Source organism: Elgaria multicarinata, chromosome 7, assembly GCF_023053635.1.
Source record: "Elgaria multicarinata webbii isolate HBS135686 ecotype San Diego chromosome 7, rElgMul1.1.pri, whole genome shotgun sequence".
NCBI classification, from domain to species: domain Eukaryota; kingdom Metazoa; phylum Chordata; class Lepidosauria; order Squamata; family Anguidae; genus Elgaria; species Elgaria multicarinata.
Window position 1 is genome coordinate 34,537,362 of NC_086177.1, and position 20,503 is coordinate 34,557,864.

Sequence of the window (20,503 nt, forward strand, 5' to 3'; positions counted from 1 at the left end):
CAACAACAACAACAACCCATCTCCAGAGCAATCTGAAGTGATTTGGACGTGTGATAATTCTGCCTCAGTCGGCTTGGTCCCAGCAGTAGGCGGGCGGGCATTCATTCACGGAGCATGATGGGAGTTGAAGTCCTCACAGTGCCTGTTTCCAACGCTTGCCGGGCTACTTTCCCTTATTAAACTACGTTTCCCATGAACGAGTTCGCTGCCGCTGGGGAAAAAAAGAAGAAGAGGGAGCCATGTCCGGGTGATAGGAGGCTAAGCTCTTTCCCTCCTCCCGCCGCCCGGCTCTTTAGGGCGGGGGAGAAACCACTCTGCGGCTTGAGGAGGGGGGATTTTCGTCTTCCTCCCCCTCTCGTGTAGGGATTGATGGAAGTGCCTAGGCTCGGGGCCGCGACCGCATAGTGCGGGGCTTTTCTCCGCCTGGCTTCAGCCGCAATCTCTTTTCTATCAGCTTGCTCCCCTCGTCTTCGCCTTCGCCTTCTAACCCCGCAAAGCCCCGGGGCCTGGCCCGTCCCTAGATTTATATAAATTGCTGACGGGTGATTTTCTTCTTCTTCTCCTCCTCTCTCTTTTTATTTTACTCCTTTGAAGTCCTTCGGTCTCTTTAACCGTAACCCTTCGGAACTCCCTGCCGCTTGATTGCCAGCCTGAAAAACCTTGGAAAGGAAGAGGAGGAAAGCAATCGCCATCGACTCAAGCCTCATCGGCTCCCCTTCTTCCTGCTCCAATTGAGCAGCTTGTCTCCTGCCCTGAATTATCCTGCCCTCCGTCCACTGGCTCTTTCCCCCTTGGCGGGCAGGGATGCTGCTGTCGCCTCCGCCGTCCTCTTCTTCCTCCCTGCGGTTAACTGCACCGAGCTGTGAAGATCGAAACAGACTCTGATCTGAACTGCGAAAATGTGGCAAAACATTGGCCTGACACTAGTGGTGATCGTGGCCACGCTGTTTTGCGTCCTCCTGTTCATGCTTTGTGGTGAGTACGCGCCTATTCCAATGCCAAGCATGTTTGGTTTTCTCATCTCTGATCTTTGTTAAACCCCTTCCTGTCTACTAGCAAAAAGATGATCATGATGATTTTAGCTTTATCTTTGGCCATTGCTCTTATTTTGATCTTGGAGATGCTTCTGTGCTGTGATTTTGTGATATCATCATCATCATCCACTTGACTTACTAACATCCTATGCATGTTTAGAGAGAGAAATGTCCTACAACTCCCAGCATTTCCTAGCCAGCCTGGTAGGACTTTTTACTGTTTAAACATGCATAAGATTGCACCCAAAGCTGTTTTGTTATTGGGAACGGCTGCTCTGACAACAGTCCATAAATGGATACATTTTACACCTGTTGCTTTAACTGTCTTAATGGGAGTGGGGGTGGGGGGGTAAGGAAGCCCTTGGATTGGTGAGCATGTACTTTGTGTGATGAGGGAAGTATATGGGGAAATCTGAATACTTGTTTGAAAGGCAGCTATGCCATGAGCAACCAGGAGGGCCAATACTGAAAAACTAGTAGGGTTCTGAAAAAGCTCAGGAATAGGCTCATCTCCCTGACTGTCCCACCTCTTTGCATTTAGGGATTTAGTTAATAAACTGGCTTCCATTTTCCTCAGACAGAAAATCAAAATTAGCAAGATAAATACGTTGAAGATCTTGCTGCTGCTGCTGCTGCCACCATACTTTTAAGCTCTTGGGTGTTTCGATTATTCTGGCACTAGGATGTGGAGAAAGAAGGGCAGGGAACAAGCTGTAAGATGTCGGGGGAGTTGTTTATCTAGATTTCACTTCAGAGAACCAAAGCTAATAAGAAGGCGTGTTGTGGTGTGAAGTGTGCCAGTTGAAAGCTCTCCCAGTTTTCAGGTAGCAGCTTTTTAGTCACCAAACAGCCACCGTAAATAATTGCTGTTTTTGCTTGTGCTCTGTTGATTCAACGTCAGTGGCCAAAAGTAGTGAGGAATAAAGTAGTATCTCGAAATGCCACTGAGTGAGTAACACACAAGCTTCCTCAACCTGGCGTGCACTCTGATATTTTTTGGACTACAACTCCCAGCATTCCTGATCATTGGCCAACCTCTCTGGGGCCGATGGGAGTTGAAGTTCAAAATATCTGGAGGGCACCTGGTTGGGAAAGGCTGATTTAACACATAGACCCTTGGCCTGGATGTAACACAGTCTTGGCCTGAAAAGAGGTGAAGTTGAAGGTGCTATGAATATTGCTGGCATTCTTGCCCAAGGGCGTAGGCACTCATTTATTTTGTCCGGCTTTTCATCTCTGGCCAAACAGGTCTGAAACACTGCAAAAACCTGCCTGACTTAGATGATAGTGGGATGAATGTGTGTGCCCCATTGGAGCTCTGCTGTATGGTGGGGTACATTCTTTGCTAGTAGAAGGCTCCTGTTCAGTCCCTGACTCCTCCAGTTAAATGGCTCAGTCAACAGGAGATGGGAAAGACCTCTGCCGGAGACCCCAGAGAGCCTCTGCCAAACAGAGTAGTCAATAACAGCATAGATGGACAAACACTGGCCTGCTAGAAGGCACGTTCTTACGTTTCTTCTGCAGGTGATGATGTTTCTGTCAAAGCACTTTCAACACCCTGGTTGCATGGGGCCTATGTCACTGTTGCAGGAATGTAAGTCAGAAAGTATTCTCTTATTTTAATGGACTACAGTTGTCATCTGTATAATGTATCTCCCTCTTCTCCTGTTCAGTATAAAAACAAAAGTAGTGTATGCTGGGGTGGGGGCTATCTGCTACTTTTGTTTTGGTATTGGAATAGGCTTTCATTTTTAGGGAGGAATAGGTAAAGGTAACTGCTGTGCTGGAACTTTCCTTTGCGGTAGAATTAAAAGGGAGCCAATAGGTTATCTTGTCCATTGGTTTTCAAGTATTAGGCTGGGGAGTTTGGGGGTTCCTCAGAAGTATACCATAGGTTCCTCAATGAGAAGATCCTTCAGGAAATCATGCATTTCCCCCTTTTGCGCCCCTGGCAGCCACCATTAGCGTGGAGGGGTGGAAAGGGCAGGCGCTTGCCAAGGGCTCATGAGCCTCGCTTGGCCTGGCTCATTGGGGTGGACCACGTAAGCAGAGAGGGGCAAGCGCTCATGGGGTGGGCATGGGAAGTGTCTGTAAAACCATAGTTTAAATGCTTCCCTATTTAAAATCAAAACCTCTGTGTGTGTCAGGAAGAAAGCTAGCTAGAAACCTTTTCCCTTACAGGATAGTTTGTCATGTGAAGGGTACTTTCTATGGGGAAACATTCACCTGTGATGCAAGAGCTGTGCCACATGATTCTCCTGATTGTGGCACAGCTCCAAGCTGGGAATAAATGACATCACAATTTTCCAACTTGCACTGCTTTTGTGTTCAGGCACTTGGAGGGTTCTCTCCTTCAGTCTGCACAGTATGCCTTTGTACAGCAGTTGCTGGGGAACATGGGTGGGAGGGTGCTGTTGCACTCATGTCCTGCTGGTGGGTTTCCCATGGGCAATTGATTGGCCACCGTGTGAACAAAACGGTGGACCCGTGGTCTGATCCAGCAGGGCTCTTCTTATGTTCTTATATATAATTAGGGTTTGTATCCAGGTGGATCACAGTGCTGTAGACCTCCTAGAGCCTCTTTTCCTGACTGTCCTACCCCATGTGTGGTGTAGTGGCTAAAGAGTTGGACTGGGAGTCGGGAGATCTGGGTTCTAGTCCCCATTCAGCCATTGAAACCCACTGAGTGACTCTGAGGCAGCACAGACTCTCAGCCCAACCTACCTCACAGGGTGGTTGTTGTGAGGATAAAATGGAGAGGAGGAGGTTTATGTATGTTGCCTTGGGTTCCTTGGAGGAAAAAAGGCGGGATAGAATTATTATTATTTATTTATTTATTTATTTATTTATATAGCACCATCAATGTGCATGGTGCTGTACAGAGTAAAACAGTATATAGCAAGACCCTGCCGCATAGGCTTACATTCTAATAAAATCATAGTAAAGCAATAAGGAGGGAAGAGAATGCAAACAGGCACTGGGTAGGGTAAACAGGCACAGGGTAGGGTAAAACTAACAGTATAGATATTATAAATGCAATAATAAATAAAAATAAATGTACACTGCATAGGAAGGTATTGCAATAGGAGTTGGTTAGAGAGCAAGGCTAATATTTTAATAATATTTAAAAACTGAATAAAGAGGGAAGGGATAAGAGGGGGAAGCTGTTGTAGGAGGAAGTGAATGTAAAAACAGCAGGAGGGAGGGATGAAAGAAACTAGTAGTGTGGTGTGTGGGATAGGTTACAAGCCAAGTGTGAAAGGAAAAAGCAGAAAGAAGTGATGCGAGATGAGTAAGAATATTTCGACAGGCAAGTGAGAGGAGGAACATAATACAGAATAAAAAGTCTTCTTTGTTCAGAGCCCCTGAATCAGCAAATTCAGGAGCTCTAAGCAAAGAAGGCTACTGGGCCTAGGGTCATTTTCAGCTCTCTCAAGTGGGCCCTGGGAGTAGAAAGTTTGGAAAAAAGAAAAAAAAAGTACAAGAGGTGGCATTCCACTAGTGCTTGCACAATCGCAAGCGGAACAGGTAGCGCAAGTAACACTTAGCCCAATGAACACTTAAGGAGTAGCACAACAGCTCGTGCAATGGATTGTGCAAGTGGAATCAAAGTATTGGATTTAACAATTGCATAGGGATGAAAATGGGATTTCCACAAGGGGTAGAAACTTTTCACTAACAGAATGACCCCATCAGACACAACCCTAAGAAAGGGAACGAGCTAGCCGAGAAGAGGGAACAAGCCCCCATGATTTATTCCTTTGCAACTACCCAAAGCTGCCATCTCTGTCAGCTTTCTGTGAGTAGAAGAGAAAGTTGTCCAATATATGCTGCTGCTTCTTTTTTTTTTGATGTTGGCAAGTCCATATATAAAATTACTATCTGGGCATCCTTCAGTTCTATAATACCGTATTTCTTCGATTGTAAGACGCCATCGATTGTAAGACGCACACTAATTTCAGTATTACCAACTGAAAAAAAAACCCTAAGACACCCGTGATTCTAAATGCACCCCATTTTTAGAGATGTTTATATGGGGAAAAATGTGTCTTAGAATTGAAGAAATAGGGTATGTGTAGACCAGAGTCCTCAGCTTTTTAGGTCTTGAGAAAGTGCCATGGGTGCCATTCCTATTTTTTTATCTTTAAAAGTTGTATTGAAAAGGGAATTTCAGCAGCCGTCATCTGCATACACGGAGAACCCGGGGAAATCCCCCTCTCACAGCAGCCAAAGCTGCAGGTGCCCTGCCCTCTTTTAAATCTGGTCATTCTATTATAGCTCCTGCCCCTCCAACCGCCGTGATGAAGAGGGAATCTCACAAGGCTCTCCACATGTACAAATGACAGCCGCCGAAATTCCCCCTTCCATGCAACTGTTTTTTTTTTTATTATAATTTTTATTAACACAAATTAAAATACATCAACATCAAATTAAAATACACCAATAATGGATGCCATTCCTAGGTCACTTCTCTTCCCTCCCTACTCTCACACACAGAAAACAGTCGTTCCCCCCCCCCGCCCCCATACATACTTTTCTGTAGGGTTTGGGTAAAAGATGGATCCAATAGAATCAAAATGGATCCTCTTGAATTCGTACTGCAGTCTATGCAGTGCTGTCTTCAAAGGCAGTTTCGTGTGGGGCATATTACAGTAGTCCACTCTGAATATCACTAGGAACTATGTAACTGAGGTCGAGTCCGCTTTCCTTGGATAGGGATGCAGCTGATGTACCAACAGAAGTTGGTAAAAGGCAATCTTGGTTACTGCTGCAACCTCTGCTTCTGCATCAGCTACATGTCCAGAAGGACCCCCAAGCTATGGACTTGGTCCTTCAGGCAGAGAGCAACACCCTCCGATGCCAGTTGAATCCCTCTGTCCAAATCAGCAGATTTCTCCACCCAAAGTAGGGGCCCTGTAACAAAATCTGGTGCGTGTGTTGGGGTGGGTGCAGGAAGAAGCCTTAAGAGCTCTCTCTTCACAGGCAGGAGTCTACCCAGAGCTAGGTGCCTTTATTTATTATTTATTTATTTATTACATTTTTATACCGCCCAATAGCCGAAGCTCTCTGGGCGGTTCACAGTAGGGCTGTGCACAACCTCCCACCCAACACGCCTCAGAGGTGGTTTAGGAGCCTCCAAAATGGCCCTGATTTGGCTCGGGGAGCTTTGGAGGTGCCCACCTCAACTCAGTGCAAAAGCGAGATTCACCCCTCCCAACCTTGCAGGTTCTTGGGTGCTGGCTCCGTGGCCAGCACCCAGGATAGCCAGGTGGAAGGCTGACTGTGAAGCTCCCAACTCTATATTCCCTGCTTTCAGCCCCTTCGGCTCCCATTCGCAGCCCCTTGCCCGCCCATCCACCCAACCCGCCACTGCCAGAACTTACCTGTGAATTGCATCCTCCTCTCAGAGAGTCGAGACACATTTTATAGTTAAGATCATGGTGGCTCTCTTATTTATTATATCTGTGGCCACAAACTACTGCAGCCATAAAGGGCCATATCTCTTTATGGGCGCCATAGGTTGCATCCATAGATATAGTAAATAAGAGAGCAGCCATGATCTTAACTATAAATTGCGGCTTGGCTCTCTGGGAGGAGCATGTGATTTACAGGTAAGTCTCAGCGACAGGCGCGGCAGGAGGTGAGTCCAATGGACTTGTGGTCGTCCTTGTGCCAGCTTTCCCTGGCGGGTGGGGGGAGGACCCAGCGCCACTCTGAATTGGCCCAAGGCTCCCCGAGGCTTTGGTTTTGGGGATTCAGCCTGAGGTGGTGTACAGCCCTACTTTATAGCTGTATGCCTATTCCTCCATCTTGCTCTTCCAGCAACTCCATTCTATTTCTTTTGCCAAGTCAGGAGCACTATATTTCTGCAGATGAGTTTATCATACTAATTGTTTCATAAATGTACCATCCCAGGCACCTTAAAAGAAAAGGTGTATGTTAACTAAAAGGGGTGGAGTTTAATGGTGGCAGCAGAAGTGAAGGGAGGTGAGAAGTGATTCTCTACGTTTAGTAAATAGGGGTAGAATTGCCCTAGTATACAGGCGCCCACCCCAAGCAGTTCATCACATATGGTGATATATTTATTGAACAAAACTGATCTGCAGAAATATGCTGGGCCAGTGTTCTCCAACCTGGGGCCCTCCAGATGTTTTGAACTTCAGCTCCCATCAGCCCCAGCTAGCATGGCCAAATAGTCAAGAACTCTGGGTGTTGTAATCTAAAACATCTGGAATGCTGCTCCTGTCTTAGCAAGAAGATTCACTGTGAGCACAGAGGTTAGAACTTGTGGTAAGTGGAAGGATAGGGATTAGGGAAGGTGTTGGTAACTCCTAGTTACCTCTGTATCTTGCTATACATTGGGCTTATTTAGATGATGCTAGGCTGACCATAGGAAAAGGAGGACAAAGCTCCTGTATCTTTAACAGTTATACAGGAAAGGGAATTTCAGCAGGTGTCATTTGGATGCATGCAGCAACAGGTGGAATCCCCTCTTCATCACAACAGTTAAAGCTGCAGGAGCCCTGCCCTCTTTTGTATCTGGTCACACTAGACAGAGCTCCTGCAGCTTTAACTGTTGTGATGAAGAGGGGATTCCACCCATTGCAAGTGACACTGGCCGAAATTCCCTTTCCTGTGCAACTGTTAAAGACACAGGAGCCCGATCCTCCTTTTCATAGGGTCACCCTAGATGACACGCTAAGTCATGGTTGAGCTAGTAACCCTCTTCCAGCAAATGGTTAGTGAGCATGTTTAAACTGTGATTATGTGGCACCATGGTTAGGAATGGTTCACGCAACAAACTAAGCCATAATATTTAGCTTAAACTGCTTAACCATCGTGGCTTAGCATGTCGTCTGAACAGGGTCATTCTGAGCTCTGTTTAGGGCGGGAGCACGAATGCGTAGGCCGCATGCAGCCCCCCTGGCCTTTTTTTGCAGCCCCCACTCACCTCTGCTGCACTGCTAAATTTGCCGCTCAAACTTGGTGGTGTGGTGACAAAAAGAAAGTGCGGCGATTTTGCTTTAAGCAAATTGCATGGGCTTGTTTAAAGCAAAATCTCTGGGATTTCTTTTGGGCCACTGCCAAATTCAGCAGTGCAGTGGGGGTGAATAGGGGCCGCAAAATGCCCAGGGGAGGCCTGTATTGGGGGGCAAGTTTGGCAACACAGCAGCAGTGGGAGAGGAGCAGCATGGCCTCCACCGGAGCAGGAGGGGCAGTGTAGCAATTTCCCTTAAATGCTGCCCCCCTCCCAGTGTAGAGCATGGGATCATTCCCTGCTGTATGCCCTGTAAACCTTGTACTGGTGACTGCTTTCGTGACCAAACCAGCACCTTAAATGTATGATTGATTGATTGCATTTATATACCGCCCCATAGCCAAAGCTCTGTGGGCGGTTTATAAAGATTAAATATAGATCACAACACTTTGCTCCCTCCTAGCAGCCTAGTAAAAAAAATTGTGGGCTCACATACAAGGCTGAGTTCTATTCCAGTGTGTTTGTACTTGTTCTCCCGACATCAGTCAAATCCTGCTGTGAGCAAGACTGATACAGCTGCTCATCCTTAAATGCTGAGATGAGGTGTTTTGAATTCTTCCATGGCCAGGGGCCTATTTCACAGAAAGCAACTGCCTGTGCCCCTGAAGGCATTTGGCAGCTGCTCTTCCACACACCTGTTCTTTTTAAAGAGGCTGGTGGGGTTTTTTCTTTCTTTTATTTTTTGGTGTTTTTGGTGTGTGTTTTTTTAACTCTGCTACAGATAACAAAAGCGTAACTCTTTACATTGATTTTGTACAGGGCGAGAGCTATCAGTCATCTTTCTGCTAAATCATTAAATGTTTTGAACATTGGATAGTATCTTGTGAAGATATTGCGTGCACTTCCACAAACAGTGGAACAACATGTAGCAACGGGAGGCGGAACTAGATGTAGAAAAATGAAGGATTGTAAAGCCACAAAAATTTAACACAAGCATTTGGCAGCAGGTGTAGAAGCACCTGAAGTCTTTTAACAACTAGCCTTCAGCTTTGCTCACTTTTATGTTGGCTTTTTTTTCAACGGTGCTGATCTTTCTGATTCGTGATGTTTAATCTGTCCTTTAGTTTATATTTCAATTGACTTGAAATCTGTGATTTGTACATTCTGATTTATACAACATTGTAGTTTCACTTTAAAAAAATGCAAATTGGCATCTTCTCATTGACTATTTAGGAAGAGAATTTCTCTAATTTTAGAAAGTGTCTACCTTGTCCCCAAAAGAGTCTCCAGGGTGTGACTTCCAGATTAAAAACACAAAAGTTGCAATAATTGATAAAAACAAATATAATACATCCATTAAATGATTGAAACAGCATCAAGAGAGGGGCATAACACCAAATGGATTGGTTTAAAAATGCCTTGCTGTAGCAGAAAGTTAAAATAAAGTAAGATTTGCTGCCCTCTTAAAGCTCAAGAGAAGGGTCCAACTGAAACTTTTCTTTTTGTTTTAGAAGTGAGTGCCACAATTTTAGTGTTGCCTTTATGACCACACCAAGCAGACCTCTGGATATGGACCAGGGCCTCAGATGTTGAATGTAGTGGCTGAACAGGTTCATGCAGGTGGATGTGGTCTTCAGATAACCTGGTCTCAAGCCTTGTAGGGATTCTTAGGCGGAAACCCCAGCACTTTGAGGTGCGCACGGAAATGAATCGGGAGCCGGTACAAAAGCAATAGAACTGGTGTAATGAGTTCTAAGAAGCCAACACCAGAAACTGTTCTGGCTGCTCTACCAGCTAGCCTTTCTGGACACTCTTCAAGGACAGCCCCACAGAGAGGGCATTGCAGTAGTTCAGTGTAGCTATGACAAGGGAGTGGTGTGACATTGGCCAATCTGCATGATCCAGGAAAGGATGTAGCTGGCTTGCTAACCAAAGCATAGCAAGGCATTCTAGATGGGTATATATTAGGGGTGGGGAATTACTTTGGTGGGGGCTGGGTGGGCAGGATGATTCCCCCAGCCTTCCATGGGGCTGGATGGCATCGGGGGGGGGGTCACCATCCTTGTCCACACAGAGTAATTAGGTTTTTTAAATGCTTCCATTGTTGCTTGGGATTGCATCTGCTAAGGGAAAGGTTAACCCTCCCATGTCTTCTGACCCCTTTTTCCTCCTTTGAGGTACATGTAGTGAGGCTTTTCGCTCCATTGCGACTGCGGATTGCAGTTCTGTACCGCCCCCCAGGCTCGTACTCAAAATTTATCTCTGATTTTGATTCATGGCTGGCCTTTTTCCTCTCTGATAACTGTCCTACTCTTATCTTGGGTGATTTCAATATTCATGTGGATGACCCTCAAGACGCTGCAGCTCTACGATTTCACTCATTATCTTCCTCTTATGATCTTAAGCTTTGGTCTGATGCACCCACACATTCCCTTGGACACTGTTTGGATCTTGTTCTCACTCAGAATTGCTCTGTTTTGGACTTTTCTACTGCTGACTTTCCTTTGTCAGATCATCATCTAGTTTCTTTCATGATTACTCATAATCCTCCTCCTTCACATCCTGTTTCTCGCTCTTGTCGTGACTTGCAATCTATCAACTATGAGGCTTTTTCTCAGTCTCTAGCCTCCTCTCTTCCTTCTGTCTTTTCTGCTGTCTCCTTGGTCTCAGCTGTCTCCTTCTTTAATTCCTCCTTATCTCCATTCTTGATAATCTTGCTCCATCTACAACTCGGATAGTTCGTCCTTCCCAACCCCAACCGTGGCTCACCTCTTCCCTCCGCTACCTTCGTTCTTGTTCCCGGGCAGCTGAACGCCTTTGGCGTAAGACCAGGAACCGGGCAGACTTTGTCCATTACAATTTGTTCTCTCCTCTTTCTCTTCTGCTATTTCATTGGCCAAACAGCAGTATTACTCAACGTTGATCCAGTCAAATGCTATGCATCCTCAGCGGCTCTTTGCGTCCTTCAATTCTCTTCTGAAGCCTAATCCACTATCTCTTCCCGCCTCTCTGTCTGCTAATAACTTTGCCTCTTTTTTCAGTGCTAAAATCCAAACTATTCGCTCTGATCTTGCCAGCTCTGCTCCTCTTCCAGTTCCTGTTCGTCATCTGTCAGTTCCTCCTGCAAATTTCTCTGCATTCCCTTCGGTCTCAGCTGATGAACTCTACAATACTGCGCTCTTCGAAGCCTTCCACTTGTTCTCAGATCCGATTCCTTCTCGGGTCTTTATTAATCTTATCCCTGCTATCCTCCCTTCCTTGTTTCATATTATTAATTTTTCTTTGTCCTCTGGTTCATTTCCTTCTGCTTTTAAACATGCTACAGTCTCTCCTATTCTCAAGAAACCTACTCTTGATGTGCTATCTCTGTCTAACTACCGACCTGTCTCTTTGTTGCCTTTTGTTTCAAAGATCCTGGAGCGTGTTGTCTACTCTCGTTGCCTTGATTTTCTTTCTAGTAACTCTGCTCTGGATCCTTTTCGATCTGGATTCCGTCCTTTGCATTCCACTGAAACAGCCCTTACTAAGATTATCAATGATCTTCTTATTGCCAAGTCTAAAGGCCTTTATTCTGTTCTTATTCTCCTTGATCTAACTGCAGCCTTTGACACGGTTGATCACGATCTTCTTTTGGATTCCCTTCATGACCTCAGATTTTGTGGCTCTGTCTATAACTGGTTTGCCTCCTATCTAGCGGGTCGCTCTTTCAACGTGTTGGCTAATAGCAGCTCGTCTTCTTCTTTTCCCCTTTCAGCCCATTGTTGTTTTCTTTATACATGTTGCCCTTGGGTAATCTTATTAAATCTCATGGCCTCCAATATCACCTGTATGCCGATGATACACAATTATATCTTTCATCTCCGGATCTTTCTCCTGATGTTCACGATCGTATCTCGGCATGTCTTTCAGATATCTCAGCTTGGCTGCTTCATCGTCGTTTGAAACTTAATATGGCAAAGACTGAATTGCTTGTTTTTCCTCCTAAACCTTCTCCTCATCTCTCATTCTCTCTTACTGTCAATAGTGTTACACTTACTCCAGTCAAGGAAGCTCGTAGTCTTGGCTTTATATTTGACTCCTCGCTCTCCTTTATTCCTCATATTGAGACAGTAGCTAAATCCTGTCATTTTTTCCTGTATAATATTGCCATGATTTGATCATTTTTGTCTGTCTCTTCTGCCAAGACTCTTGTTCATGCATTGGTTATTTCTCGGTTGGACCACTGCAACCTTCTTCTCACTGGCCTTCCTTCTTCTCACATCAGTTCGTTGGTTTCTGTTCACCACTCTGCTGCTAAGATCATCTTCTTGGCTCGCCGCTCTGACCATGTTACTCCACTTCTGAAATCTCTTCATTGGCTTCCAATTCACTTCAGAATCCAATATAAACTTCTCCTGTTGACCTACAAAGCTTTTCACTGTCTAGCTCCTTCCTATCTCTCCTCTCTCATCTCACACTATTGCCCCGCTCGTGCTCTTCGCTCCTCTGATGCCATGTTTCTCGCCTGCCCAAGGGTCTCTACTTCCCTTGCTCGGCTTCGTCCATTTTCTTCTGCTGCCCCTTACGCCTGAAACGCTCTTCCAGAACATTTGAGAACTACAAGTTCAATTGCAGCTTTTAAAGCTCAGCTAAAAACTTTTCTTTTTCCTAAAGCTTTTAAAACTTGATTTTGTTCTGACTTTTATACTGTTAGTTTTACTCTACCCTGTGCCTGTTTGGTGCATTCTCTTCCCCTCCTTATTGTTTTATTATGATTTTATTAGAATGTAAGCCTATGCGGCAGGGTCTTGCTATTTTATTGTTTTACTCTGTACAGCACCATGTACACTGATGGCGCTATATAAATAATAATAATAATAATAATAATAATAATACCCCACTCCCTATACAGTGGCACAAGGGGAATGGGGAACAGGCAGGGAAGTAGCTCAGGTATTTATTTATTTCATTTCATTTCTATACCACCCCATAGCCAAAACTCTCTGGGCGGTTTACGGCAATTTATAAAAATTAAAACAATGTAAGCAGATAAAAACAATTTAAATGAGCAATGTTTTTGCTAATAGGCCTGTTTTAAAACAGCAGGCGTAGACCATTAAATGCCTAGGAGTTGAGGGTGGTCTTTACCTGGTGCCAAAAGGTATTGGCGCCAGGTGGGCCTCAGTGGGGAAATCATTCCATAGTGTGTGCGGGGGACACCACTGAGAAGTCCCTCCCCCGTGTTAGAAAGGGGTAGGAAGAGGAGTGTGACAGAGTGTGGGAAAGGGTGGAGAGAGAAAAATGGCCCTTGGGGGAGGGAAGGTTCCCCAACCCTGCTTTAAACATTACACCACAGTTCTTATGCTTCATGTGTCTTCTATAGGCAGCGCACAACTCTTCTTTGACCATGTTTATGCAGCTGGGCCATTGTGTGTGTGGTTCTGGAACAGCCTCTGCTTGTGGATTGGGCTATGTATCTTTGTAGATTTAGGTCTTACCATTTATGTTCACAGAATAACACTCTCTTTCCACTCCCCCCCCCCTTTGCTACGTTCTGTAGGTTGGTATGTGGTCTGGCATCTCTTCTTATCCAAGTTCAAGTTCTTACGTGAGCTGATAGGAGACACAGGATCCCAACAGGGGGATAACGAAGTCACTGAGCCCGAAGCTGAGCAGGATGTGTCAGCCACTTCGCAGAGAAGTAGGCAGAAATCGACACGGCAGCGGAGGCCACCGGCCGAAGAAGCAACTTAACACGGGATTACTGGATAATCCTCAAGTGACTGGTGGAAAACAGTTCCATGGTCAAATGGCTTGGATCTACTGATATGCTGAACGAGGAAAACCAAGCTACTTCAGAAGAGGTTCGGGCCTGATTTTAACGGAGAGCAAGATGGGACTTGGATAAAGGGGGCCGGCAGAAGAAGACAGCTCCTCCATTTTCGGGGTGCAGTTTGCAGGGATTTCTGCTCCTGTATCTTCTCTTCGAAGATTTGGTTTCATTGTTACTCCAATGCAAATGTGATCAGCTTTTCAATGCTGAAATGGTTACTGACTCAATAGAACTGCAACTAACCGCCGCTCGCCTTGAGTGTAATTCTTTATTTATGCATTTTATCTAGGGAAACATGTATTCCTTGAGCCTTATCCAAGGATGCAGTGATCTGCTTTGGGGAAATGGCCTGAAAAGGTGCCTCTCTCATAGGTTAAAATCAATATGAGGCTCATGAGGAGGCTTTAATAATTGACTGAAAACGTAATTGGGTACCTGGCTTCAGTGCACATCAGGTTTTTGAAAAACCTAAACATCTTGCCAGACTCGAGTGTGTGTGTGTGTGTGTTTCATCAAATCCTTTCTGTTTTCCCTAACAGAGAGGAAAGGAGAATCTGTTACAAACCCTTATCCAGTGTCCTTTTTAAAGGAACTAGCTAGTTAGCATAAAATGGATTTTAATTTTATTTTCTTGTTTGCAGTCTTTGCACCAAAAAAATCATTTGAAGCTAGTTACAGAAACTCTTGGGGTGGCGTGGGGGGAAGGGAGGGAGGGAGGGAGGGAGCCTTTCAATCACAGTCTCACTGTATTGCTACATGGAGTGATTGAGACGTTTTATCTGGTGTTCCTAGTTTGAACCATCCCTTAGCAAATCCTTCTACTTTGCCTTCTGGTGAACAGCAACCTCTGCTTGATTTATACTTCAAGTAGTACTGAAAGTAGCATCGAACTAGCAACGGAAGCTAATAGGAAACCCCAGTACTGACTGTGAACCTGTGGTAGATAAGAAGTGAGGACGACGCCTCCTAGACATCCATGTGGCTGTCTTCTTCTTGGACTCCGGGATGCATCTTTCTGAGTTGTGTTGTCTTTCTTTGAGTTCGGCTCTCTGCCTCTCACTTCTCTTCAGCAAGGACTACAGAAACATGTCTTAATACTTTATAGCAGCTCAAAGCAAGTCCTCCTGCTGACTACATATGTAGACTACCCATCTTGAACTGCAACTTTGAGTGACCTTCAGTCTTACGTATGGGTTATGAGCCTTTTCTTCGTTTTTGTCCCTTTTCTAGTCATCTATGGACACCTTTTGAAAAAAGCTAAATGGCTCTTGTGGATTTGAAGGTACAGTACTCACAAACTCATAAATACCTTCTGTTCCTCCCCCCCCCCCCCCCGACATTTTGGCAGTCAGATACGTGCAGCATTCGCTCCACTCTTTTCTTGAAAGTTTTGTTTTGTTCTGCATTTAATTAATGTATATTGGAGCATGTAGTGAACCTGACACATAAGGCCTGTTTCATCTATTACACCACAACAAACCTGGGGTTGTACACTAAAAAGTAATGGGTAAAGTAACAATTAGACCCTAAATCTGAAGATGTTGCAAATGGAAACCCCAGGGAATTGATAAAGATTTCTACTACAGGCTTCTTGTAGGTGGGTATTGCAGAAGGAAATACCTGAAACTAAATAATGCCAGTTATTTTCAGATTAATCAGCCTCATTTCACCCACTACCACCACCCACCCACAAATATTTGCCTTATGGAATTTATGTAACGATTGTCCACTTGATAATGTCAGGGTGTGTTTTTTTTTTAATGCAACTCAACACTTTTGGGGTGCTGTTTGTGTTTGTGAAAGCCAGTGACCAATCCCTGTTCTCACTGGTCGTTTGAGTTGCCCCTGCTGTTTTCTGAGGTCCTAATTCCATTTCTGACTACTATGATTTTTTTTCTTTTTAATAGATATCCTGAAAAAGCCTTAATTAGGGAAGACATAAAATGTATTCCATGAAAGAAGCAGAGGGGATTTGTGCAACCTGCTTTGGCTGGGTGAAATGTCCATACCAAATAATCTGTGCAATTGGAAGACTACTAGTTGGTTGGTTGTCCCACAAGCCAGTTTCAAGAGCTGTGGGTGGGTGGGTCGGTGAAAGTGGAAATAGTAGCACTACAGAGCTATAGGGAGGTAATGTTTACAGCAAAGTAGCTCAATGCTTTGAGCTTGCATTAATGAGGACTTAGGGGAAACCTAAGTAAAACATTGAGTGTGGAGGTTTTCTTTGATGTACCATTCAGTAATGGGGACAGAGGTCTCTGGGAAAGCTTGGGTGCTCATGTCCCTGATGACCTTCCTTTGGTTTCCTTCCTTTGTTCAAATAACTGCTCCTTGAGAAGGGAAGCCAGGAAGTCATTTCTTCCTGACATTGTGAAAAAAACAGCTGATGTTCTCTCATGAGTAATGCCACTGCTATCATTTTGGTACCAATAACACTATATCTGCCAGCAACGTAGCAGACTTATAGCTATGTTTGCATGCTCTATGCTGGGTCCACCACCAAGTAACTTCTGTATTATAGAGCAACCAATCAGTTACCAGGCAAGAACTCCCTTGGCCCGCCTACATGCTTTTTGCCTCCCAGGCGCGTTTTGCCAATGCGAAAGGTTTGTGAAACACTATGCAAGTCACTCCATGTATTGAATTTACAAATGTGTTCTAAAAGATCACAACTGAACCTTGATGTTAGCCAAAGTTCTTGAAAAATGTGGAGGAAAGATCCCCAGGGCCTACGCTGCAGGAGAGAGGTGGGGGGTTCATCCTTGGGCTGAAGGCTTCCTCTTCTTTACAAAAAAATTCAAGAGGGGAGGGGCATGTGACACCATTTGCCTTCCTATTGTTCATGCTTTCAAAGGGCTGGGATTCAAATGGATAGTTACGCCTTCATGCCTCTTCCAGTTCCCTCCATCCCCTAAATAACCCCCATCAGAGAGAGCCGAGTTTGCAAGGGTTGAAGTAAAGGAGTTGGTGGTGGTGATGGGACTTTGGATTCTTTGGTGCCAAATTGGATAAAAAAGGTGACAGTTTGATGCAGATGCAAATAATTTCCCATTAACACAATCTTGCATTTAGTACAATCCCCCCTCCACCTGATCCAGCTCCCCAAAAAGTTGCTGCTTATGCACTTCTACCTTTGAGTCACAATTTAACTTGAGAAGTACAACTGACTCAAGTCATGTACCCAAGGGAGAGTGTTACTCACCCCATGTCAATGGCGAACTGCTATTCTCTCGCCAAAAGACTACTTGGGATTGGACCAGTCACGTAATTTAAGAAGTGAACACAGTTCATAGCCACAAGACTAGTTAAAATAGATCGTTGTACAATTTGGCTAAAAGACTGTGATTTGTTTTGTTTTTAGCTGATAGACATTTATATCTTTGAGCAAGCTACACTTCCAAGTTTGTACTTTTTGTTAAAGTATGTGGTGTCCAATACAATATTGTGCCCCACTGTGTTCTATGGAGCTTACTCCTGGGTAAGTGCTGATAGGATTGCAACCTTGGGTCAAGACGAAGTACATCAGTACAAAGTGTTTCCACGTGGGAAATGGCATGGAACCTATGTGTGGGTTGTCACTTGCAACAGTGGTGCCATGTTTATTTGACTTATCATATAGTGTGAAAGACACACTTGCAGTCAATCCACATGTCGATCTACATGCAGGTTGTGTGTTTCATGTTTTGCAAGTAGGGGGTCTTGCCATTTTTGAAATGGCTCTAGGCCCCAGGCCATTTCATTTGGAACCTTTTTTAAACAAAATAGCCGTGTGGCTAAAACATTTTAGCTGTCGCCAAGCACTTCTTCAAATGTTAAGCTACAGGTAGATAGCTGGGATCCAGACTTAGTCATGTTTAGAGTTGACCCACTGAAATCAATGGGATTGATTGATTTCAGTTGGCCTACTCCAAGTATGACTACATCTGGATCCTATGTATCTATGATGAATTCTGGATCCAACCTGGAGAGGGAGAAAGATGAGATTTTTATTTTTGTCTCCCGTTTCTTTTTTCGTTTCTTTTTATTGCAGCCCTTTTAGTGAATATGGGATTGAATACATTTACCTGAAAGCTGTAGATACGGTTGGAAAAACATGATGAGCATGAATCTACTGTATATAAATTAAAATAGGAAGGCTGCTGAAAATACTAGCCACATAATCTGGTTGTTGATTGAAAGGTCAATTACAGTTAAAATTGGAACAAGAATTAGGATGGCTGTATTCTAGTAGATACTGGGCCTGTTCAGAAGACACCTTAAACCATAGCTTTAACCATGGTGGTTAAGCCAGAAAGCCAGGCCGTGTTCAAAAGACACCTTAAACCATGGCTTTAACCATGGTTAATAAGACTTTTTGCTTTATTCATGATGGTTAAAGCCATGGTTTAAGATGTCTTCTGAATAGGGCCACTATTATTTTTTCTATGAAGATCGTATTTTAGATCCAATCGCTTTCAAAAAGGTCTACCTCTGCTGTGGTACAGCCAGTGGAGTTCACATTGCGAAAATGCTGGGTGGAATGTTCAAACCAATGACATATTCTCTCCCTTTCATTCACAGAGTACTGCCATTGCAAGCATTTATAGGAAATGCCACACATTGCACCACAGTCAATGACTAGCTTACTACATACAGTGGGATTTACAGTGACCTAGCTTACTCCTATATATGTTCAAACATCAGTCATATCCAGCATTGTTCATAGATGACAACTGTAAGAAATGAAGCTTTGTTCTTCATCTGTGTTCATTGGATTTTTTTTAAAGTAATGTAGCAAATGCTTCTGTGTCTTCTGTATGCATCATGTTAACTATTACTTCCTTCCATGCTTTCTTTACTTAAACTGACTACACTAATAACTCAAATAAAATGTAAATAACCCAGCTTGATACATGTGGCCATATTTTTTTTATTTTGTATCTGCATTTTTGGTACCTTTATTTATTTACTGTATTCCAAAGGTTTAGAGCAGGCAACAGGATAACGTCAGTTTTGTTTTGGTATTAAAAATTCCTCCAATGCTGACTTTTAAAGTCAGAACTAGTTAGCTGGCTTGTTTTAGCAAAGCTTGCAAGTTTAAGCATGTCTTAGATGTGAAATAGCAGTGGTTTAGATTGGTGGTAGACAGTCTAGTGCCTCTCAATGTTTTTAACTCCCATCGTCCTCAGCCAGCAGGCGCAATAGTTAGGAATGCTGAGAGTTGTAGTCCGAAACATCTGGAGGGCACCAGGCTGCTGTTGAAACAGGGAAAGAGGAGAGGCCCTCAATAGATGCTAGGAAACTTTTTTAAGAAACACCCTTCTAACTCTGATATCTAATTAAAATGCTTTATATATTATCTTGGGTTCTAAGTTGTGATTAAAACCTGTTGCCAACTGCATTCTTCTGAGGTAAGTCAGCTTAGAAGTAATGTTACTTCATGCTGTCTTTTCTAGTCATCAGTGTTGCCTTTGTTTTGTTTGTTTCGGGGTGTTTCTTCCCCTGTTCTTCAGCTGAAGGGCTCTCAAACTGGCTAATGAAGATTTAAAAGTCGCATAACGACAACAGGATCGATGTGTGCGGAAAGGTGACATGCCACAAATGGAGCATTACAACTGCAAAAGCGCTATCTTGGGTCACTACCTGCTGATTTTGTATATAGTGTTAAATGTATGTTCCAAAGCTGCAGTCAGGGGGGAAATATACAGACTTAGTTGTGCTTAGAATATACCCATTGAAATCAATGGGACTTAATTTAGTCATAATCATGGTATATCAGATGTTTTGGACTACAGCTCCCAACATTATGTGTAATTGGTCATGTCGGGACTGATGGGAGTTGAACTTCAGGGCCGGATCTACATTACTGCTTTAAAGTGCTTTAAAGCGCTTTATAACAGTTTTGACAACTGTATATGGAGTGTGTCCTGGGCCCCAACAGTTGTCAAAACTGTTATAAAGTGATTTAAAGCAATAGTGTAGATCCTGCCCAGGTTGAAGAAGACTGGTGTTGGTTAGTACTTTAAACCAGCACTTTGAATTGCACCCAGATAGACCAGTTTTATTTATTATTTTTATTTATTTGTAAGATTTGATTACCACCCAACTGGCAAATGCCCTCAAGATAGTTTATAATCCTTCAACCAAAAAACAACACCTAACCAAAAACACAACAATAAAAGTATCCAAATACAATATTAAACATTAAGAACAACATTTAAAACTTGAAGAGGTAGTGCAGTTGTTTTAAAACAGGCATGGTACTTTCCTCTCACCCAGGCTTAGCCAGCAATCTGTCTTTCAAAACAAAACAGGTTAGATGCAGCAAAATGACACCACTTCAGAATCTGCTGCCAAAATAACTTCTTCACTTTGCTTTATGGTAAGGGGAGAATTCATAGAAAAATACAATCATCAATATCTTTATTGGGACAAAGTCAGGACTCAAGATTCCTGTCGTGAAATGAGGTTTAAATGTTGAGAAATTGCTGGTTAACACAATTGGGTAGAAGTAAATTGTGTGTTGAAGACTAAGAAGGTAATGGTCAGTAAGAGGGAGGTTTTCAACAGTCCCTTGAAATACGTTTTCTGGACTCGATAAGAGTACTAAGACAACAAAAACATCCTTTGATAGAAAGACTCTTAAAACTCGTAGCAAAGGTAAGTTTAAGTTGATATTGAGATATCGCAATAGTACAT

The 20,503-nt window shown here is 43.7% G+C and overlaps 1 protein-coding gene across 2 annotated transcripts in view; it reads left to right on the forward strand.

The window, feature by feature from the left end:
• Positions 1-228: 228 nt before the first annotated feature.
• Positions 229-20,503, forward strand: part of SMIM13 (small integral membrane protein 13) — a 312,816-nt gene continuing 292,541 nt past the window's right edge. The window contains exons 1-2 of one of the 2 annotated variants that reach the window (XR_010025657.1): positions 229-975; positions 13,553-14,325. Coding sequence is in view for 1 of the 2 variants with exons in the window: in XM_063130409.1 (XP_062986479.1) it covers positions 900-975; positions 13,553-13,746 (270 nt within the window). In the remaining variant the exon portion in view is untranslated. Of the gene's footprint in view, positions 976-13,552; positions 14,503-20,503 lie in introns of those variants that run through there. The other variant, XM_063130409.1, reaches the window with a different exon arrangement.